At 35.9% G+C, this 23658-nt stretch overlaps 1 protein-coding gene across 3 annotated transcripts in view; it reads right to left on the reverse strand.

The window, feature by feature from the left end:
* Positions 1 to 6988: 6988 nt before the first annotated feature.
* The window catches only part of LOC105384802 (lachesin), a 62124-nt gene continuing 45454 nt past the window's right edge, over positions 6989 to 23658 (reverse strand). Inside the window, exons 3-8 of one of the 3 annotated variants that reach the window (XM_011555092.3) lie at positions 15213 to 15442; positions 12979 to 13107; positions 11367 to 11460; positions 8926 to 9053; positions 8457 to 8625; positions 6989 to 7661 (exon numbers count right to left, since the gene is read on the reverse strand). In XM_011555092.3, coding sequence (XP_011553394.3) covers positions 7558 to 7661; positions 8457 to 8625; positions 8926 to 9053; positions 11367 to 11460; positions 12979 to 13107; positions 15213 to 15442 — 854 coding nt within the window. In that variant the 3' untranslated portion in view covers positions 6989 to 7557. Of the gene's footprint in view, positions 7689 to 8456; positions 8626 to 8925; positions 9054 to 11366; positions 11461 to 12978; positions 13108 to 15212; positions 15443 to 23658 lie in introns of all 3 variants that reach the window. The other 2 variants (XM_038112179.2, XM_011555084.3) reach the window with 2 other exon arrangements.

The raw sequence follows: 23658 nt of genomic DNA on the forward strand, positions 1-23658 counted from the left end.
AGGGGATAGAAACAGAATATAATAAACTCTCTCTTGTACCCCAAAACTTTTAAGAAGTAACTCAACAAAGGTGTTGTTCAAAGTTGAAAACGTAAGGCAAATATCAAAATTACCTACTCGTAGACAGGTAAGTAGGTACATTTCATCTGAAGTTTTCGCTTCAATGTACGAATAAATGGGTAAGCTAATTAAATATTATAAACCATAATTGTTTAATAACAATAAACATGAAGGCGTTACGATCCATATTTGAGTTAATGGAGGTTAGTTAATTGTACAGCCAAATCAACGGTTTATCCTGCGTAATTATTATAATATTTATCTAAAAAATCTATATGTATAATACAGGGTGAGTCTTTCGTAGATGCATATCCGGAAGTATGTTACAGAGCTCTTCATTCTCAACAACTTTTGTTATAATGACCTAGGGATATAACGAAAAAAAAAGATGCTTCCCCATACAAAAAATATATATTTTTTTCCGGAATATCCCAAGGTCATCATGTATATTTTGTAAAAGAAGAGCTTATCATTATCATTTATTGTGTTTCCATAACATAGTTAGTGTAACCTAATCAAAAATATACCAGAAAGGTGAAAAATTGTGGCATATCTTTTAAATAACTAACAACACCCTAATTGTAAAATGCGGAAAATCAGCTCGCCATGATAGATAGATAGATAGAACACCTATGTAATTGTAATAAACTGAAATATTACAGAATATTATTTTTTTCATAGTAGAAAAAATATCTAATTAATGAACCGAATATACGCAAAATGTTGTAAAAGTTAACAACACAGTCCGGAAGAGGGTCGAAGATTCATAATATCGCATCGGCCTTCAAATAACTACTACAAGTTAAGGGTAAGCGTGGTTGAGAAAAATGATTTTCTTGCAATTCCTGCAGTGCGGGTCAACTGCCAGACAATTTACAAAACATTAAGACCCCCCGCAGACTACAGACTTTTAGTCGGCCGATAGTATCGGCCGGAGTATCGGTCGATACATAATCTTTGAATGTGCGCACTACCATACATCTCCATACTGATTAAGAGCCCGACCAAACTATCGGCCGACTAAAAGTCTGCAGTCTGCGGGGGGTCTAAGTCCTTCGTTTACACACTTATGCATTCATTTATTTAGTGCAATAAATAATTAAACAAATACTTTTATTAGAACAAGGTTAAAAAAACTAGACTATGCCTTAACGCCGTGGCTGGAACGGCAAGTCACGCGGCCAATTTGTGAAGCGATCGCCGCGCCGGTGGGCGAAGTAGGAAATAGCCTATCACTACAGCGTGCGGAGTGCGAGTTTTTACACCGTTCGAGATGCGACGAGTAAACGTGAATTTGTATGGCGCGGGTGAGTCGCCACCTAGCGGTATCCGCGCAGCAATAGCTCTGCGAAATTTAGGCGATTTTCACTGCTCCATCGGTTAGAAAAACCTACACTAGGCCTCCGGCTTTAGCTTATGTTCAGATAAAGAGTGTTGGTGTTGGGTACCACGATTATAAAGGCAAATTTAATTGTTATACCTATGGATAGTAACACTCACGACTGTCACAAGCAAAGAAAAAGTTCCGGTGACAAAGTAACAAATTAGTTAATGACGGAAAAGCTTAATGACGCAGCCTGCAATATTCTACCAAAATATTATTGTTCGTACGCAATATTGAAGTACAATCTTAATCATCAACAACTCAATTTTCATCGTCATAATTAGCCAATAATTATCCACTGCTGGACATATGCCTCTCCCTAGGAGCGCCACAACGCTCGGTCCTCGGCCCTCCACATCCACCCACTACCAGCCTACCCGCCTGAGATCGTCGATTATGAACATCTATAATGTTTATTTATACATACTAGCTGTGCCCGCGAGCTTCGCTTCGCATTAAAAACTTTTCCCGTGGGAATTCCGGGATAAAAAGTAGCCTATGTTCTTTCCCAGGGTCTATACCATAAGTATACCAAATTTGATTCAAATCCGTTCAGTAGTTTTGGCGTGAAAGAGTAACAGACAGACAGACAGACAGACAGACACAGTTACTTTCGCATTTATAATATTAGTTAGGAAGTTAGGATAGGTATAACTATTTTAGCACATCTAGATATGTGAACCCACCAACCCGCAGTGGACCAGCGGGGTGGGAAATGGTCCAAGCTTATAGGAAGGCAGTTTAGACCTTGGGGATATGCACAAAGGTTCCATTCGAGAGAGCTAGGTGCAGGTACTGTTACCCCCACAGAGAATAGAATAGAATAGAATAGGTACCTACCTGAAAAACAAAACGTTTTATTTATTTACAAACTTTTGTTCAATGTACCTACGCTATACTTCGTTTTGCGTGAGCTGAAATGTCTAAACTTATTATTGTCACGATACACGTAAACGCAAGTACTACATAAGTAAAGTACCTATTGGAAACAATTTCAGTACGGTCGGGATACTTTACTGGGTCAAGCCAGTTCCTTCTTGATTTTGTTACAAGTATTTCCTACTTGATTTTCTTATTATGTAGTTTTTCTTTTTAAACAATATTCGAATAGACCAGAAACGGTCAGGAAGTCTAAAATAATTATAGTTTCATTTACCTCTGATAATATTCAACTTTACATCCTGTATACATAAAGTAAATTTTGGAGGTTCACTCGAAGGCCGTGAGCCCCTTTACAAATTATCTCTTTCAGTTTTTCTTTTCAAGTGTCACACAACTGAACAACAACAAGGGTAGTGCGGACAAAACAAAACACTACCGCCGACAAGGGAAGCCAAACAAAGTCCGTAGTCCCACCCCACGCGTTGTCTCGTGTGTTTATATCATTACTGGAGAAAGGGCCGCCCGAGGCGCTTCAACCTTACACTGTTGTTAATTCTTGCATATCGTATTATTCGTAAGAGGTAAATTTGAGACGATATTATTACGTTGAGGTTCAGTTTCTCACTTGAGTAACTTTGCCTTTGCATGAAATTAAGTAGTACTAAACCATAATTCAGCCAATCACAGCACTTCATTCTGGCTATACCTACTTAAGTGTGGCTTATCTTAATGTTCTCAGTTGTTAAAAGAAAGTGTTACATTCACTGTGAAACATAGACCTTGTCAAAGACTAAATCGGCAGGCAGGTTGGAGATAATAGCTAAATAAGTACTTACCTAATAGTCACCTGTATGTGTACACACTAACATATTATGTCTTCACCCCATACAGTAAAACTTTACGAAAATTGTACTATGCACGCTACACGCAAGGCAATACTAGTTGGAAAATTACTGATCGCACGGCAACAGAGTTTCTACTGTTGGTTTGTTCTGATATACACTATCGTTAAACAATTTCTGTGTTTTTATGAAATTAGCGACATTGAGAACACTTTTTCATAGCCACACGTCACAGATCGTCATCTCAATTAGCACAGGTTGTATTATAAGAGACCACAATACATTAGGTGTAACACGGAAGCATCGACGAAGTGTGGTCATCGTTGGTGAGGCAACAATCGAAGTTGTGCAAGAATACGTGTGCATGTACGCAATGTACACCCTGTATAATAACTTCCTACATATATAAGTAAAACACCTATTACATATCCCATTTTATTACAAGACCGTTATTTTTCACAGAAACAATAATATAAAGGAAAATGCGACTTGCCATGATAATCAAGGCTCATTATGAAAATGTGAAAGAGCTGACATCAAAAGCTGTTATGCGCCATTATTACGGTAGCTTTTATTGTTATAAAGGTGGAAAAAAGATATGGCGTAAGTCTTTTTACATACATACATATACCAACATAAATATATACCTAATATGCTCACGACTGTAATCTCCGACGGGGAAATCAGAGGTGACTCGCAAGCAAGCCACCCACTTTTCGTTGTACATTTATTTTGTACTCACTGGCTAGGTCGCGAACCGTATCGTCGTTTTGATGAGTAAAATACACTTATGGTACATATTATAATCTAGATGTGCAAGTTTTGTCTCGATGTTTTCCCTTACAGGATCACTTTGTTGTATTAAGGTACGTCCGTCCGTCCATCCGTCTGTCGAGAAACCCTTTATTTCGGGAAAGCATGGAGATATCGGATTGACATTTTAACTATAAGTTTTGTCCTTATATGTAGTTCAAATTTCAACTCGATACCTATCTCCATTCTAGTCTTTGATCTATCTGCATCTTGAAAATGTGAAAAAAAAAACCAGCTATTAAAGTTCTTTCAATAAAACGCCTATGTTGACATCCTGTATCACTTATGAACCTTTTAGGTATATAAAAAAGTTGAGTAATGTAATCGTAAAATTGTTCCTTAATAAGAAGGGGGGGGGGGGACCGCATTCATCCCGATTCAATTCGATTAGATATTCATAAGTTGTCAACACTGTCGCGTCGTATTTAAGTTTCAACAACAAGATTATAACGGGAAACGTAAACAGAATCTTTTTGCTGCTGCGTAACAATAACAAAGATGATGTACAATATAATATGTGGTTATACCAGGCAGGATATATGATATAGGTAGGGTTTTTATTTGTATTGTATCAAGAAAATCTAGGTCTTACGCGATATTAAGTGTTGACGAGAGGATTGTAGGATATTAACAGTAAGAAAGTAAATTATTATTTTTTTCAGATAGAATGAAATAAAAAAATATCACAGTTATTTTAAAACTTTATTGTTTCTTTATAATATTTATTACACATGTAATTTATATTATTCAGTATGGTACATACAACAAGTAATAATACTATTGTTACCTGTATACAATAATAAACTTTCGATACATTAATAACTGTTTATATTGAAATCTGTTTTATAAGCCTATATTAATGAAAGAAACAGCAAAATCATTTATTCTTTATATTTTATACACCAAAAATAGTGGAATTCAATAAGTAGGTTCTTTATTTTTTACAATAAATTCATGATAACTAAGAAATAGATTACGCAGTTTATCGACAGTGACTGTCACCAAAAAGCACTTTCAAATACTTTCAAAATAAGATATTTTTCTTTTTGATTTCGGGACGGGGAACTATCATAGATAGGAAAAGTTACTAGTTATTATAGTTATTGTACTTTACTGCTGACTCTAAGACAGTGACTTTACTTTGGGCTTGGCAAAACCGATGATTTCCTAGTACCCGCCACAGTGGACCCGGGTGGTGGGAAATTGTCCTTATGAAGGTATCGTAATCGTATCGATCGTGAAGGTAATAAAAAAGTAAAACTCGTTATTTTGGCTACAACACACCAAATACTCTGTGCCGCAATGCTGCACAGAGATCCCCCGTGTAATGTAAGCCTAATAGCCTTCAAAGATGGAGTACAACTTTATGCCTCTTCGCTTAATAATGGGGAAACTTTCATCCTGTAGGAAATTTAAAGTAAATCTAGTAAATAGACTAGGCCATTGTACAATTTAGCATAGATTCGGCTACCGAACTTGGTAAAGTGCAATAACTATACTTTGTTACTTGAATTTTTTTTTCTAACCTAAATGTAATGTCATTTGTTTGAGAGTTCTCATTTTTGGTGAGTGCGTGTTTTATATATTTTTACTGCGCATAAAATATGTTCAGACATAAACCGAAGGGGATATAACTGCCCGTTTTATTTCACACAGAAATTGGGAAGTTATTTTAAGGAAGAACAGATACAAAATGTGAATTTTATCAGATTGGTATCACAAGCCGTGCTACATTCGAGGCTTTTTCGAGAGCTTTCATGAAAATTAATTATTTATGAATATGCATTTATTTTGCAGACAATTTCACAATAATTTTGAAATATTTATGATTAAGATTAATTTACAAAAATATAATTAGTACAGAAATGTCTTTCACAATAATTATAGGTATATGGTATTCATATACAGGTACACTTTAGGGCAATTAGGTAGAAAGATAGTAAGTTCGTCTAAAAGCTCCGGAGAAAGCCTTGTTAGCATTTGCCTGCCATATAAGTTATAAGTACATATTTACATATTGAATAGTTTATTTACAATTTTATAGTATCTATTTAACCTTACGATAGATTTATATCCTAACCAGTAGTACATGTTTATACGAGTATTTAGATATTATATACCAACGATTTTAAGTATGCATCTTTACAGTATGAAATCGCTTGTAACTTATTATATCAATTTATTTTAAATAATAGTTACTGACTAACTTTACTATAGGTATTTCATGTGTTTAGTGGAACTATTAAAATCGAATAATCTTATCCAAATTAAATCAGTCAACAACATTTTTGGATTTATCAAGACTAGCTTAGCCTACCACGCATAGTGACAAACCCACAGCCAGGTCTAGATATCTATAGAAATAAATAAATAAATAAATAGATTAGTCACTGCATAGTAAGAAGATCATAATAATATATTATATTTAGCTAGAATTCAAATATAAATCAGTGTAGGTAAGGCTCCGAGATTGTTAACCATACAGTTTGAATTATTTCGGTCGGCTTAGCTGGTATTATTTTTTATGTTTTCATGTCATCAAGTACAGAAAACATCCTGGTAAACAATATTTATTTATACTGCTGGCTCGTTATACACATATTATAATGTGTGTCCCACTAAACATATGAAAATACTATTAACTCTTTTTATTATTTATCTGAGTAGATAAGTGATTCGTATCGTTCTATCTATATGTACAGTCATTGTTAAACGTAGTATTGTCAGCTGTTTTTACATTCCTGTGTTAAACTATCTCTTCTATTTCTGTTGCTACTGACTTTTATGTTTTTTGTAAGTTTTCGCCAATACAGGTTTCTATTTAAAACCAATGGTTCTACGCATTGAAAAGCCTTGTATAGTGCCACAAACTTATCTGTTCCGGTGAGAGCGAACTAAATTGGTCCATATAATCTATGTCAATATGAAATTCATTCAGTAAGTAATGAGGTATGGACCAATTTAGTTCGCTCTCACCGGAACAGATAAGTTTGTGGCACTATATAACGAGTAATTTTATCTTACTCTGTGTTTCCATTCACGTTACAAAATATCTGCGACATTCCAGCGACTGTGTTTTTTAAACTGTGCTGAAAGGACACATGCCTATGATTGAAAAGTCTTTGGTATAATAATGTTGCCTAGAAGAAACATTGTTTGCATAGTCATAGGCATCGTACTACGTTTAGATTCTCTGATATATTTTTTATAGGATCATGTGAATTACAGTCGCTGATTTTTCGTTGACATAGCCATCAAAACAGGCACAACACTTTATCAACCTTTAAAATGGTACTTCAGTAAAATTATCCCTGACATCAATATGAATAATTACAAGAGTCACAATATTAGGTACTTCGATACAAAAAACAGTTACGCAAGAATGAACGCCTTATATATTACACTTTTTACAACTATACTAGGTAAGCAGTTCAGCTACTTGTTCAGGGAATGTTAAAAATTACATTGTACATAACACAACCCACACTATAGCGAATGCTGGCTGTTTACACAGTCTAAACAGCCGTTATTGGATAAAACTTTTTCTTCTATTTACAGGTTGTCTATGGTGAGCTGTCAGGAGAAGGCAAGTAGCAGGCAGGCGAGCAGCACGAGGCAGTGCACCGGTGACGTCAGCAGGAACGCCTGCCCGCCCCGCTGCATGGCCGCAGGATACTCTCCTGATAAAGGAAAAATAGAATTTGCTTCTTTGGCAAAAATTAAAACTGCTCTCGACATCGTAGTTGGAAAAAATCAGTGTTAATTTTTTGGGTTAAGGCTGGTGCTGTTGTGTGATTAATGGCGATTTTAACAGATTGTTGTTGATGCAATGTCATGTCATGTTTTTTAAATGGTATTTTGCAGTGTGGAACGCATTTATTGGGTTTTGTGTCGTTCACAGATAAATTTCGCCCTGTATAAAGATACCATTGATCACACAGCAGCACAAATTGAGATAAGGATAAAAATATGCTAAAACATGTACGTTTCAAAGGAAGAAAAATCTATATCTTTTAAGAAAACATAAATCCACCTTCAAAGATACAAGAATCCCCGACCTTATCGCGATCTTTCTTGATAAATTACCGACCCCTGCTTTGAGGAAAAGAAAATTCATTTTTAAAAGGAGGAAAATTAAAAATTCCCTCGACGTGAGTCGTTATCATTAAAACAACGATGGTCTTAAATCAAGGGAAATGAAAATTTTTAGTAAATGCGTTAATATTTTTTTAATAGCTACAGTCAAAATTAAGCGTTCAATATAGCTAGGGAGCAATAATAAATACCCTCAAATGTGTTATTAAAAGCTACCCTTATTTTCCCTTTAATTACAAGGAAAGCTATAAAAGCTTTTATTTGTTTTGTAACGGAAAATGGAAAATCAATCCTTCCCTCTTTCTAACGCAATTACGACTCCGAAACAAAAACTATTAGGGCACAAAAATTGGGGCTCAATTCTGGCATTCGAAACTCACCATTGAGGACGTGCACGACAACGCTTTTCGATTGCGCGTTGCTCGGGTTACACTGATAGGTGCCCGAGTCCGACGGCCGCGCCTGCTGGATGAGAAGGAACGATGTTGTCGTCTCACCCTTCTCGGTCACCACCGAGACACCTCCCCGAGGTGAGTCGTAGCTAATGATCTGTCGGGGAAAAGTTTTTACATTCACAATTTGTCTAAATTAAGCGCGGATTTAGCCAACGACTGTGTACAGAGATTTGGGCTGAAAAACTTTTGTCTTCGTAAAAAAGTTTCGTTATTTGACCTCAGGTAAGTTGGAAATAAATTTCACTAATCCATCAAGCTCAGTGCTTTCTTTAATTAAATCCTAATGTAACAATAAACTAAAAAAATAATATTACACATTAATGGCAACACCAACCATCTTAATTTGGCACTGGCAACACTGCGAAAAAATAAAAAAACAAAATGGCGGCCTCACCGCGTCATTGTGGTTCCAGAAGATGTACGCCGGCGGCTCTGGTGAGTACAGCACCACGCAGGTCAGGTTGATGGTGCTGCCGCGGTCTATGTACAGGTCTGGACCGCCGATGATTTCCGTTGTTGGTTCTGTTGATAATTTATTAGCAATTTATTTCAACTGGGATAACCTCAAAAACGAATCTGAAGGACAGATTTTTGACAGGACGGAAGCGATGCTTATTGCTGAGTCTATGGTGGTATGGTTCCTGATACCCCATGGCAATACTCAACCATCAGTTTATAGCATATTTTCATTTGTGTTCCACGAGCGGAAAGTTGGAAAGTAATTATATTCGATTTCACGTAAATACAACTGCAAACTACACCGGTAACTGTAGTGTTTGAAAGCCTTCGCTTACTCGACTGTAATGAACAAAATTTCAGTTAAGTACTCATCATAATCGCGTTATTTTAGCTCAACGGTATTTTTATTCATTTAAATTCATGCGTGAGTTCCATTTACAAACAGAAACTTAAGTTACTTCACGTGATCAAACACGTAAAGTAAACAGCTAAGCAATGAGCTTACAGTGAACCGTTAACGAAGTGACGTCATAAGCATTAAAATTTGTAACTAACAAAATTGTGTTGGAAGCGGGAGGAAGGATTGAGTACTAAAGCTGTTAGTTTCATTTACATCAAAGAAACTTTTGGGAAAACATATCATAGAATACCTAGTATAAATAGGAACCTTAATATCCTTACATTTTAAAGATAAAATAACAATAGCTATGTAAGGTGAAAATCAAGTCAACATTTCGATATTTCGAGTCAAATCTCAGGAATAAATTCAAGCTGGTTATTCAATAGAAGCTCCAAATACAAAGGAAATAGCTCCATAGTCCTATGGCAGGTTCCACGAAACATCAATACCAACAAAGTTACGAGGTCAGCCATTAATCAACACTACAACTTAAACATTGTCATTCTAAAGGGGTATTATTTAGAACAGAATTAGACAAAGCTTTGAAACGCCTTATTCAATATAAAATAATATATAAGTACTATTGAAATGTACACATACCTAGCAGAAAAAAATTGGTACATTATTCTGCACTACACATTACTGAGATAATCGCATATTATTATAAGCTATATACTACCTATGTAAAATACCCTTTCTTTGGGAATTGGGATTAAGAAATAAATAAAGAATAAAAAACAGTAAAGAGTCAAGAAAACAAAAACGTTGTGATCATTACCGTAGTTTTATATAGTAGAACTCTCTCCATGTATCCATAGACACCACTTTTTGTCTCGTATACGACTTTCTAACAACCCCAGCCGTCAACTGTTCTCAGCTGTCAATAAAACATCGCCTAGCTGCCTGGCTGTTCCAACTGTCGATCGCGACCTAGTTTATCGACATTCTCTTTTGCGTGTTCAGTTAAAAAGGTTTAGCGTGTAAAGAACACTTATTGTTTGCAAGCTCTTAATCTAACAACAACATACGTAAATTATGAAAACTCTTTGGTATAAGTACTTATGTGTTTTCTCGAAGCCAAGGTCTTGGGACTCACTATTTTTAACCGACTTCGAAAAAAGGAGGAGGTTCTCAATTCGTCGGTATATTTTTTTATGTATGTTCACCGATTACTCCGCCTTTTATGGACCGATTTTGAAAATTATTTTTTTGATGTATTGGGTTGAGCTCAGGGGTGGTTCCATTTTTTTTTCAGAATTTTATTCCATCCCCAAGGGTGGGTAAAGGGGTAAAAACAGGGTATGAATTTCCATTTTGGGCACCTATTAACCTTCTAATGAAATTTAGAACGTAAATATAGTTCTTATAACAAAAAATATGATGGTGACCTTGAGCTGATCTGATGATGGAAACGGAAGGCAGTTAAGGGAACTCCTCAACGGTATATTTATATAGCAACCACCTCGTGTTTAGGCTTGAATGATTCGTATTGACGAGTAGGACTGATTGGTATCATTTGCATCTTAATTTTGATTGAAAATTATTGCAAATAATCTAAAAACAATAAAATAAATAAAGATATAAATTTGAAGTTGGTGCCATATTTCTTCAGATTACTTTGTTACCGCACCAACATAAAAAAGAACAGTTCCTGCTTAGGTATATTTGTACTGTCACAAAGAATTGGTGTAAACCTTAAATTATTTCTTACTTTTTAGTGGTTTTTTGAAGTCGGTTTTTTATTTTATTTAAATTATATGCTATGCCGATGGCATGGTTCCTACAAACCAATCTCTTTTTTATGACTTTGTCATACTGATCGTTCTTAGTGTTATGTACCAACACCTGGTATAATGTGAATTTATAATGTACATAAAACTAGACCGTAGGTATTGTACAATATTGAAACTATTTTAAAGTGACAAAAAGCTGAATGAATTTGTGGGTAAATAAATATGTAGGTAGTTATAACTTACCAACAACGTTCAAATGTACAAAATGACTCATGTGTGGAGTCGTTGATATTTGACACTCGTAGATTCCGGAATCCCTGTGCTGAGGATATTTTATCTGAAACAAAACATAATGTTGAATACAACATTATACATTCACGGGCTATGAAAAGGTTCCACTGAGAAAAGCACCAAATTACCCCTAAACAGAAAAGGCTAGCTTAATGACGCCTTCTGCAACATTGAAACATATTATTAAATAGAACATCAGGATATAACCAACTAAATAAGGTTTTTTTTTTTAATTTTAATTAAATGTTTGATTAAATTGGTGTAGGGATATTGTGAGTGGAACTTTTTCATTGTCCGTGATTTCGAAATACGTTTATTTATGTAGGTAGGTACTTATTACGTTTGTGTCTGAAATAATTATTTTCTGAAAGGAGAACCTACTTGGAATGTGGTTTTGTTTAGTCTATGTTGTTATTTGATCAATTGATCTTACAGGAACATAATGTCAGGAAATGTTCAGGTTTCATAAATTCTGTAATCATTAATTTATTTTCAGAATCTGCGTTGTTCTAAGTACTTGTGTGTTCATATTATAATCACAGGTAATATTTTAAATTTTCTACACTGAACCTTTTTGTAACAAAAATATTTAAAATATTAAAGTTTCCATCTAAATTAGCCAAAAAAGGAAAGTAGAATAAATTGTGTAATAAGAAAAGCGAGCCTTTATTGTATTATCTTTTCATCCCATTCAGAACGTAGTGTAAAGATAAGAAAAAGCTACTTTTAGAAAGGGTTGTTTGTCTAAATTGCTTTATTATAATAACGAAGAATAAAATTATTATTATTCTTACCTGCAGAACCTTAGAATCAATAATATTCGAGAACCAAATCAATGTCAAAAACCCCCACATTCCCATAAAAGTTGCAGAACTTTTGATCAGCTGATCCGATTTTGATAAAATTTAATATGGCTTAGAACATTCGGGTTAAAACTACCTATGCCACAAAAAAAAAACTGTTCAGCCTTTTGAGAGAGCTACACTAACACAGGTAGATCCACATACATGTTTTACTTATAACACCCCTCTTTTCCCGTCGGAGGTTAAAAAACCTTATATTTTATGCTGTTTAAAATAAAGCTAGTTTCACAAATGAGAAATTTAAGTTAAGCAGAGCCTAATAAGTAACTATAATATGCACCGCTGTGATTGTGTGCCCTAGCTCAGGGATGCAGTTTAGTCTTTAGAACTTAAGGGGGTATGGTCAAAGAATCCATTCGAGAGAGCCAGCCACCCAGCCAGGTGCCTACTATCACCTCAACGGAAATTCTTTTTCTTAAAAAAAAAAAAAAACACAAAACACGCACTCACGCCTTGTACTAATGTACTCCCTTGCGGGGTAGGCAGAGGTGCATTGCTGCACCCACTTTTCGCCAGAGTGTTATGTTAGTCCCAATGTAATAGGGGGCGGGCCTATTGCCATTTTACGGGCACATCCAAGATCCGAGAACAAATATCTGTGTTTAAACAAATATCTGCCCCAGCCAGGAATCCAACCCGGGACCATCGGCTCATCTTTTCTTTTTTATAATATATGTTTTATAATTATATTCAAATCATACCTGAAGTGTATAATCCTCAGTGTGCGGCAAGTGTATGGCTCTGAACCTCTGGTCGCTGGTGTAGGTATACCTCCCCACCGTCAGCAGGTGAATGTCTCGGTGCCTCACCCAAGACACCTGCATGTTCAACTGGAACAAAGAAAAAAACGTAAAGTTGTCTATGAGCGAACCACAAGGCTGTCCTTATTCTGAGGTACGCTATGAGTGAAGCGCGTGAACGTTACTTTTTTGGGCCCTAGACTCATTTTGGTAGAGCGCGCGACATCGAAAGGTGGGCACAGAGAATACAATAGGATAGAATAGCGGGCTTACATTTATGAGCGCTCATCTAATATCTACTACTCAATATAATTTCTGTTGTTTTATTTGTTTGAAGTGCGAACAACGTTAAATAATCAACGCAAAGTGTTTCATTATTCACAGCCGTAAATTCAATCATATTTTCTGATAGGACGTCAAAGGAATTAATATTTCTTGTGATTTATTGTTACACTTGTTCAGTTCGAGGTGGTTTGAGTGATTTGTTAAGTAATAAAATGATACTTTACCATAGAAAATATCAGCATATCTTCAAAATTCAATTATAAAGGTATTTTTAATATTCTTTCTTACTACGTTTTAGTTTACGAAAACTAGTAGTGAGTGATGTGTCGATTAAATTTAACGTGAGTACGTTTATTATTTTATTCCACCGATTTTTGAATTTATGTCACCACAAATATTAAAGTAGGGTTTAAAACATTTCGCTGAGTTTAATCATTTTCAGAATACAAAAGCTCAAGAATACAAGAGTCCTTCTTAATTTCTGCACTTTTTTTTAGGATATAAGGAATCGTCAATCACCTAGTTTGTTTCAAGAAAACTTAAAAATAACTTACGAGAAAATTTACCGTCATAGATAAAGAACAAACTTAAAAAGAATAGAAAGAAAACTACCTACATACCTATATTTATAGTCTTAGAATAACAACTAAAAATATACGTAAGCTAAAAGGTAAATCTTATTATGTGACTTTGTTTTTACTCTGATATTATATTTATTCGCTTTCGCCCCCGCACAAAGGTTCAATAACGGGTTTTCTTTGAGAACTTATATATATACTTATAAACACAATTTATCGATAAGTATAGAAAAGTTCTAAAGTTTTTTAAATTTAAGATACATATTTTAGATACATATTTCCTATTTATGACAAGTAGGTATATAATATAATAGCAAAAAAAAATTACCCATAAAGTCGATATAATCGAATCCCATACCTCACGATTTGCAGACAACTCTTCAACCATTGCACTAATAAAGCCATCAGAGATTTCATAATGACCCATAAAACCGCCCAATTAGAGAAATCTAAATGTTGGGCGGGCCGTAAAGTACCAGGCGGGCAGAAACTACGGGGATGTCGTTAGTAGCCCAGTCGTACGTTGTCGTTATTTACGTCGGCAATACCACATCCCAGCCTAATGAGAATTTTATTTATAAAGGCGGGTGCACAATAACGACTTCTCCCGTGCATTGTGACGGCGCACATAATTTGTGGCTGAGAGCTATGTAAATTGGACGAGTTGTGTGCACGCTAAATTGCTAAGGAGACTCGTTAGCGAACGTGTGTGCACTCACCCTAACAATGACACCGCGAGTATCGTCTGAGTGTTCACGGCTTAATTATCATCTCGTTACGAATTTAGTTTACTGGAAATTTATTTATTGTTGAAACATTGTTTTCGCTTCTCAAGTGTAGAAACTAATTAAAATTGTTGTTTGTATATTTCCTCTCATCTTGTACACACTCGTTTAATAACTTTTTGAGTGGCGGCGTGTTTATCTTTAATTTAAGCTGCGTAAGTAATAATTGACTTGGTAAACAGGGAGAGAAAACATCTTAAATTAATGATGGTATTAAAACCTTTTTGAGTAACCTACCTTTATTTTGCAAGAAATATTTTGAGCATTTTAATTAACATTTAAACTCGTAAAATGTATGAATCGTTTTATGAGATAGGTAGGTGAAGATAATATTGCTATGTGTCACTATAAAGGACCAATATTCTCTAAAATCGTAGAATTACCCACTAACTAGAAAAAAACAGACGAATTAATTACTTATCACATAAAAAACAACAAATCGAAAATCAGTACAGCCGTTTTGGAGCAACGCTACCACAGGCAGATACACAGACACGTCAAACTTATAACACTCCTTCTTTTGTCGGGGGTTAAAAACAATACTCACAGTTTTATTGCCTAAATTCTTGACTCGGCAATTGAGGTAGGCCGTTTTGCCAAGCAGTGCGGTGACATTCTTCGACGCCGCTAGGTCGAAGTAAGGTCCGGTGCGCGGCGTCGGCCTAGCGCCGTCCGCCGCCGCGTTTGACCGAATCGAGTTATCGGAGTTCGAAGGCGCGGCCGTCGCAGTCGAGTTGCCCGGGATACCCTTCCCCGGCTCGCGCTGGGCTGATGATACTGCGGACAAAGAGTATGGTTAGTAATGGTATTATATTGGTAATGTAATAGCTATTGTTGAATGAAATGAAGCTTTGCCTTTTAAAAAGTCCCATGGGAATTCGAATAAAAAGTAATCTATGAAATTCATAATCAAAATGTGGAGGTTTTATCTAGTACATTTATTTTAGCAGGTTGTAGGTTAATGTTATCAATATTAATAAACCAACTTCACAAATTACAGTGGTTAGTAACACTGAATCTTGTGCTGAAGATCGCGGGCAGTTAAGATTCAGTAATGGATCATATTTTTTCCTGCTGCTCTTGGACTTGTTTATTTTGGGTAACCTTCCTGTGTTTTCTTTACACTGAATGTGGTATTTTGCCTAATTTCAATAAACACCTTTCATGGAAACTTTGAAGTACCTACTTAATATTTATTATACTGTAATGTTTCAGTAGCTTTCACCCGCAAAAGCCCATAAAAGGCTTAACAATTTAACTTTCCACACAGCTGCCGTGTCAAGACCGCCGATATGCTTGGTTCGGTGGAGTTAATAATATTGCCTGACCTCAATCTGATAAGAAATGCGACGTTGTCGAATAGTGACCTTTATTTCGACATGTCGTCTTTCGATCTACCGTGACGTCAGCTTGTTATTCCATTTATTATAAGTCCAAAGTTGTGGGTCATCATAAGATGTGTTATATGATCAGAACCATTCTTGCTATCCACTAACTATTCCCTTTGAGGTAAATCCTAAACCTTTTCTTTTCCCAAGGTCTCAGCCCCTCTGCTCCCAATGAGTATCGACCCATGTCCTGAAAATATACATACATGATCTTTGAAAACCTTTGCTGTACCAGTTGCTCTATGAAAATAACCCAGCCCTGAAACTGACCTGAGCCGATGACGTCATTGTTGGAAGGTTGAGGCTCTCACATGATTGGCCTCCTTCACGCCCCGTTTCTTCGTAAACTAGATAAACTGAGCGTCATACAGGTACAGTCGCGGACGTGTCACATAAAGTCACATTTCCCCTTATCTCAATATACAATAGAATACACTTTATTTGCACCAAGAACAAAAAATTACAAAGAAACAAAACTTAAAAAAAAACAGTACAAAAAGGCGGCCTTATTGTTTATAGCAATCTCTACTAGACAACCTTTGGATGGAAGAGAGTGTGTCTATATACGATAATATAGTTTTGATTTAGAACCGGTTATAGTCAAACTTTGGACTGAATTATTTAATTGTAACTTGGTTTTTATACGGTTAATTACATACTTTTCCTGCAATTTAAGTCGTCGTTAACTGCATTTCCGAAAGTAAGTTACATTTCTAAAAGAAAGTAGTTTAGTTTGACGAAAAGGCTAGTACGCATTTAAGACGTGACAAGAGATTTGCATCGCGCTCACTCACATCGCGCAGCATCAAGAGCGAACGAGACGGAGAACTCTTGTCACTTCTTAATAGCGCCCTGTGCTACAGGGCCAGAAGATTGTCTTTCTTGTTTTATTTTGTGAGATCATGCCATTTACTAAGGCCTGAAGAAGGAGACCTGTGCCCCAGCAGAGGGGACGTGGTGCGGTGTAATGACTGTGATGATGACATTTACATCCTGTATAGGTTATCATGAAGAAATTAAAAGAGTGCTGAATTATTAAATTTTCTGATAATCTTATATTCTCTATGCTAAGCTTAGCAAGCGAAGGTTAAAGAGAAAATTTTAGCATTTATATCTTTACGTATCTATAATATAATAGATAATAATATTATGATGTCCCTCACTATACTTTCGTGATACTCCTCCGTAATAATAACGTTCCTTCTACTTTTCTCTACAAATAAACTTTTTGGGAGTTCGTTAGTAAGTTTCGGATAATGATAGCCTGAGGAATCTTTTCTTCTTTTTGTTTTATTTAATTACTACAAGAACGTACCTTAGGTTCTGCTGCTTTATTAGTTAGTTTAATTTTATGATTATTATAATAAGCTGTAATACTATCCATTTAAATATAAGTAGGTATGCGAAATATGCAATTGTTGTTATTTTTGAGTGAATTGAGTTGCCTAGCATCTTCTTGAGGCAAGGGTCTGCCAACATGGTGAAAGGCGTGCATAAGTAATTATTGATTAATGTATGCCGTAGGAGGACTTTTTTACTCGAGTTTTCGTGAAAATCCTAGGGATATTGGAAAAAATCCGTATAATATGAAAATTGTGGTAATTTTCAAGTTAGAATGTTAGATGCACATGATCGTCAAAAGTCGGGGAGACTAGCGCAAACTGAAAAGATAAATAAAATTAAGAATTTATAACCATTAGTTACCATTATAATATCCTTCCACCCTAGGTTGTCTTGAAAAAATCGCTTTAAGCGATAAGACCGCAATTATTGTACATATGTGTTAGTATTTAAGTTATGTAAGGTTATTTTATGTGCGTGTACAAATAAAGAATATTCTATCTATCTATCTATCATTACTTTTCGCAAAAAAACGATTTATCAAAACATTTTACAATACGTACAGTAAGGAATAGGTGATACGCTAACCGATTAGGCTTCTTTAATTTAATCTACCCCAATATGAGGCTAAGATTCCCAGTCTATTCTAAAAACCAGAGTAGTCCCCCCCATTACGTCACGTTGTCGTGCGTCCCTCGAAACATCGTATATCTCCAGCGCTAACAATAAATATTTAAAGGGGTGTTCTTTATCTCGACGACAGCTTCCTAAATATAAATAGCGGAACTTCGTAGAAAATTATTTCGTTCCCACTGTTAGTAGAGTCTTAGTTGCTATCAGAATCTAAATTCATAACAGGACTGTTTGGTCAAAACAAAACCAATTGGTTAAAATTTTAAGCTTTGACTTCACTGTTCAAAAAAGTAGCTAGACATATTACCACAAAACAAATTGCTTAAAATTTTAAAGATTTGAGCTCATTTCACAGTACTGAAAGCTTTCCTTTTACTTTGCATACTATGTTATGAAATACAAATACATTTTGTCTCACTATAATCAAATTTTGTTTGAGGCAGAGCCTGTGCCAAATCTATTATAAAACATGGCTTAGTAACCCGACAGATCTCCAGCAATAAAACTGACCATTACCGAAGTAAACAATATTACAGACCGAGTTGTAAATCAGCGAAAATGTGGACCGAGCGATAACGGAGTAGAACCTTCACAGTAGAATCACTAAGACTTGTAAGAAGACTCTACTGCTTCGTCTAGTATAGTATAAAGTCCGATTGACGAAAGATGTCTTCATAGAATGAGCTTTAATTTCTACAAGGAAATAATCGTATTTTATCAATATTAATATGCTTATAGGCTTTTATCATCAGTGTACTTAAAAAGATCATCGTGATTGATTTAGAATATTGTATGAAAACATTCTAAACTTTCTCTATGTATTGGGTTTTCTTAGTCCACAACGGCTGATAGGAAAACAGTGGCTGTAATTATGCATTAATAGTCCAAAGGGTTCACAAGTGAGGCAATGTTTAAAGTCATTATACAATTTTAATCTCGGATTTTTATGTAAAATATTTCGTATGTATGATGTAGGCAAAGCATCCGATACCTTGCTTCTTGCATTAATGTACGTAATGGCTAGCTTTAGAACTGAAGGATTTTTCATTTGACCGTAAACTCTAATAGTGCAATATCGAAGACGCAGCACTGGGCAGGCTGTATTGTGGCGATACTGGGCCAAATTGAGGCGAAAGGGAACACGAGATAACGTACGCTACTTAGGTTACATGCTTCGTATAGTTTCGGCCGATTGAGATACATGGTCTCTTGACAAAGGACATATCCCCGTTTTTTCCCCTTTCGGAATGTTTTGTGAGGGGCGGCGTAAACATATCTTTTCCAGATATAATTGCTGTGCAGACTTTTCTTTGTACAAATACTTAGGTCGGACAGGATGAGTTATTGCAATTGTATAGATTATATTACAGCATTTTGCTGTGGTATTAACTCTCGAGAAAAGGGTATGTTTGCTAAGCCGATACGATGTTATTAGGTTAGTATTTTCGTTTTAGATAATCCAGATAAGAATTATGTGGAGTACTTAATGGAAACTTTGCAATGCTTTTGTACCTTTATGTGGATGTAAGACCAGAATTTGAAAATGGTACCTTGCTAAAATTTTGATTAAAAAAACCTATCTATATACAATCAATAACAGTCGTTAACTACTTTACTAACCTACTCATAGTTATTCATGATTATAGATTACAAACCGCTCTTACATTAAGTGTAGATATTTTTTATTGTTAATATTTTTAAAAACTTTTTGATATAATATATTAAGATTAAGGTCTTGAACCTTTGTCTAATATACACGTTACGAGCTCTTGGTAATCAAAAAGTTTTATGTCAGGAAACTTTTCCAGTTATGTTTCCTCATAAATACGGTTGACGCTCATGAATAATAATATAATTTCATGGAAATTGCCAATCACTCTTGTAATTACATCTGCCAAACATACATTTTTAATGTATTTAAAATATTTTTATGGTTATTTTAGTTAATTGAAGTCATCGCGATCATCATAAATCAAAGGAACTATTTGGAAAATACTCTAAAACTGATGTAGATGCTACACGTAAAAAGATCACTTATACGATATACTTGGGTTTATTGATCATCATCATCAGCAAGTCATTCATTGTCTGACATAGGTCTCTCGCTAGGAGCACCACAATATCCAGCCTCCTTCATCCGGCCACTACCAGCTACCTGTATCAGGTCGTTGGTTCAGCGGGCTGGAGGATACGCTTACCTGAAGGCCTAGCACGGGGAGCAAGACGCGTACGCCAAGCCGTGACAAAAGTTTTGCGTCGCGCTTACTTGAGGCGCGGCTTCGAGAGCGAGTGCGATGGAATTTTTTGTCACGTGCTATGACTTTTTATCGACTGTTCATGGCTTTCGCTCTATGTAAAACTCATTGAACCCAAAAGTTATTCGTCAGATATTGCCAGTTACTAATTTGCAAATTATAAAAAGTTATTTCAGTATCATTAGATCTTTTCACAAATTACAACACTTCTGATTGTAAACGTGTTATTCAGTTATTCCCTCTGGGGTAGTAAGTAATTTATTCAACACCCACCTATGTTTATGTACGATGAATGACGAAGGTTATTATTCTCCGTTGGGCGTCGTAGGTTTTCGTGTGCCTGTTATATAATAATAAACCGTAATTGGGGGTGGAAAAGATACTGTAATTTCCTGTGTTGGTATGATATATTAATAATGCCGTGATACCGTGATACCCACGTCTAAACAATGGCAGGTACGAGTACATAGTACTAGTATCATGCTTGTACCTACTTAGTTTCCTTCAAATAACACCAGGAAGGCATGAATATTATTAGCATTATGGATGATCGCATCAAAGTTCACACATACGTACGATTCCTGAAGGGGTAGTTAGAGGTGACTCGCAAGCGAGACGGTTTTCGCCCGTATCGCAGTTTATTTCAAAGTTCAAGCCAAAATAATCTACTAAAAGGCTACAAAATACAAGTGATGTAGACGGACTTAGGTGTTTGATAAAATATACTCATTTTAGAATCCTATCCTACACGTTTATTTGCAACAGCACTTACCTTACCTAAATACCAGACACGAGTTCACAAAAGGTATTCAAATTATCAAAATAAAGCGAATATAAACATCCGAAAGAACTCTTCAAGAGTGTTCACTCTTCTAAGGTAAGTAGCTGGTAGGAACTTTGCGCAATGCTGTAACACTGTAAGCCATTCCCTACAATTTGGTTAATCGCCTGAGCGCAGGGCGGGCGCGGGGGGCGGGCGGGGCGCGGGGGCGGGGGCTGCGTGACTACGTACAAACTTCCACCAAAGAGAGTACGCTGGCAGTGTGTACGCTACCGTTTATTGTTTAAATTGACTGCCGACGCACGCAACAATACAAAAACTAAGTTTGATAAACGCTTTTGAGGATTGGAATACACTCACGAGCAATGAAAAATTTCCATTGAGAAAACATACAAATTACTTCTAAACAGAAATGCTAGCTTGATTACGCCGTCTACAATATTGAAGTAGGTAAATACATTTAACAGTGCATCAGAATAGCAACTAGAAGTGAACGTACCTACTTAATTAAATATTTTGTTGAACATTTAAATTAAGTGTTGTTAAAAACTGTGGTCATTTGGTTTCTTTTAATGCTCGTGACCGTGGATTTTGATTAAACTCCGACAACTCGATCAAATTAATTACCTAATAACCAAAGCAATTACGAAAATTCGCGACAATAAGCAACCCACAGGTCATATTTAACTACGAATTATATAGCATCCATAAAATAATACGAATACCTGGCCCGAGCAATCAAAATGTTCCACCCACTAGTAAGGTTCCTTACCACTGAATATATGAATATTATGTAATTTTGAACGTTCGTATCTAGTTTCCATACTGCTTAGAAGTTACTATCTAAATTGGCGCAGGTACAGTCAAACGTATGGGTAATTGGAAACTGAAGTGGATCTTTGGTTCCGACTTGACTAATGACTTCTTGCTTCACTGTCCGACGAAATTTATAGAGCGAGTTTCAATTGAAAATTTAAGTTAGGTAGGTATCATGTAATTTATGAATTTAGGTCAGCTATTCTATATCTGGACTACCATGGCAAGGAAGAAAACATTAAGCCACATGATAGTCGAAAATTTCCTATGTATTCTTTCTGCATGTATGACTAATTTTCTACTATTATGTTTGAAAGATGTACCTACTGATAATCAAAAATTGTTTTGTTTATTTATGTAGAAAGAGAATTGAGTACTTACTTATTTTGTTAGGATTCCTTATAAATTTAATTTCAGTCCAGGATACCTGAATGTTGAAAACGCTCGAAATAAAAAAGGCATTAATCACATGCACAAACACCGACTTCCATATCGAGCTTCACAAATCAATACCTTACATTAACACACAATCACACCAGATCGAAGTACCTAGTACAATAACATTACTAATCTATGTCATAGCGTGATTCCGATTGTAATTCCTACATGACTGCTCATTCGTAATTACGGCAAACCACTCAGGGCTGAGTAGGATAACTACATTTGCTCAAGTCACCTGCCAACCAAAACCATATCCATTAGCGCCATCCACAAAACGCCAGGGCCCCAAGTCTGCTAAAGAATGGCGGCACAGTTGTGTGTCGGCAGCATGGGTGTCGCACTGTAGGTATTCATTAATAGCGTTTTAGGAAACATTTATTGCATATTTTTTTAACTAACGTTAATAAACAGTAATAAGTGTTTTTCATATTGCACTACTGGGACTTACTAACCAAGAGAAAACAGATACCTAAAGTCGGAAAACCATTCAGACGACACAGCATTGAGCCGCCATTCATTAGCAGACTTGAGGCCCAGTTTCTAGCGACGCCGCTCTCGTGCTGGCCCACTCCGGCTTTACGATACCAGAGAGGCAGCTGTAACTTCAACTCTATTCCATTGCATTAGAACTAGCGATGGCACGCCCAGTATTAATACTGTTAACCTGGAGTGACCCTCTGAGGCGAACTGGCAAATAGTTCGGATGTAATTTCGTTAATGGAATAAGGCTCGTAGGGTTACGTGACTAAACGATACAAGTGTAAATCCAACCTCGAAGGGCGATTTAAGATAGGAATCGAGCTTCGATTGGAGGGCAAATTTGTTATGGGATTATGTTAAATGTGGGTCTGCAAAGACGGATATATAAAACCTCTGGACTTAGGTCCTGGTTTCGAAGTTACATACTAAATGGACCTTAAAACTGTGTTGCCATTGCATTTGTGCAAGATTTCATCTTCATACATTTTAACTGCATTTTAAATATTTTTCTTACGTTTAGACGTGTTTGGATGGGAAAGAAAAGGGCAGAGTGTTGTGGTGATCCTTGGGCCTATATCCAGCAGTCAAACGATGTTCAAATGGTAGGTACTTATAATTACTGTATTTATCACCTGTTTAAACCGAAAAACCGATAGAAATAAAAAAAAAACAATTTGATTATTCTACAACAGTAACCTACTAACCTCAACTGAAACGCGCTTAAAATCAACAAACTTAACCGGGGAAATATCTTGAAAAGGATTTCAGAATGCAATTATCAAATGTAAACACCTAACAAAAGCAAACTTAAATGGAAAACCGGTATACAAACACGGATCGGGGGCGAGCAAACGTTAT

This window comes from Plutella xylostella, chromosome 13 (assembly GCF_932276165.1).
Source record: "Plutella xylostella chromosome 13, ilPluXylo3.1, whole genome shotgun sequence".
NCBI classification, from domain to species: Eukaryota; Metazoa; Arthropoda; class Insecta; order Lepidoptera; family Plutellidae; genus Plutella; species Plutella xylostella.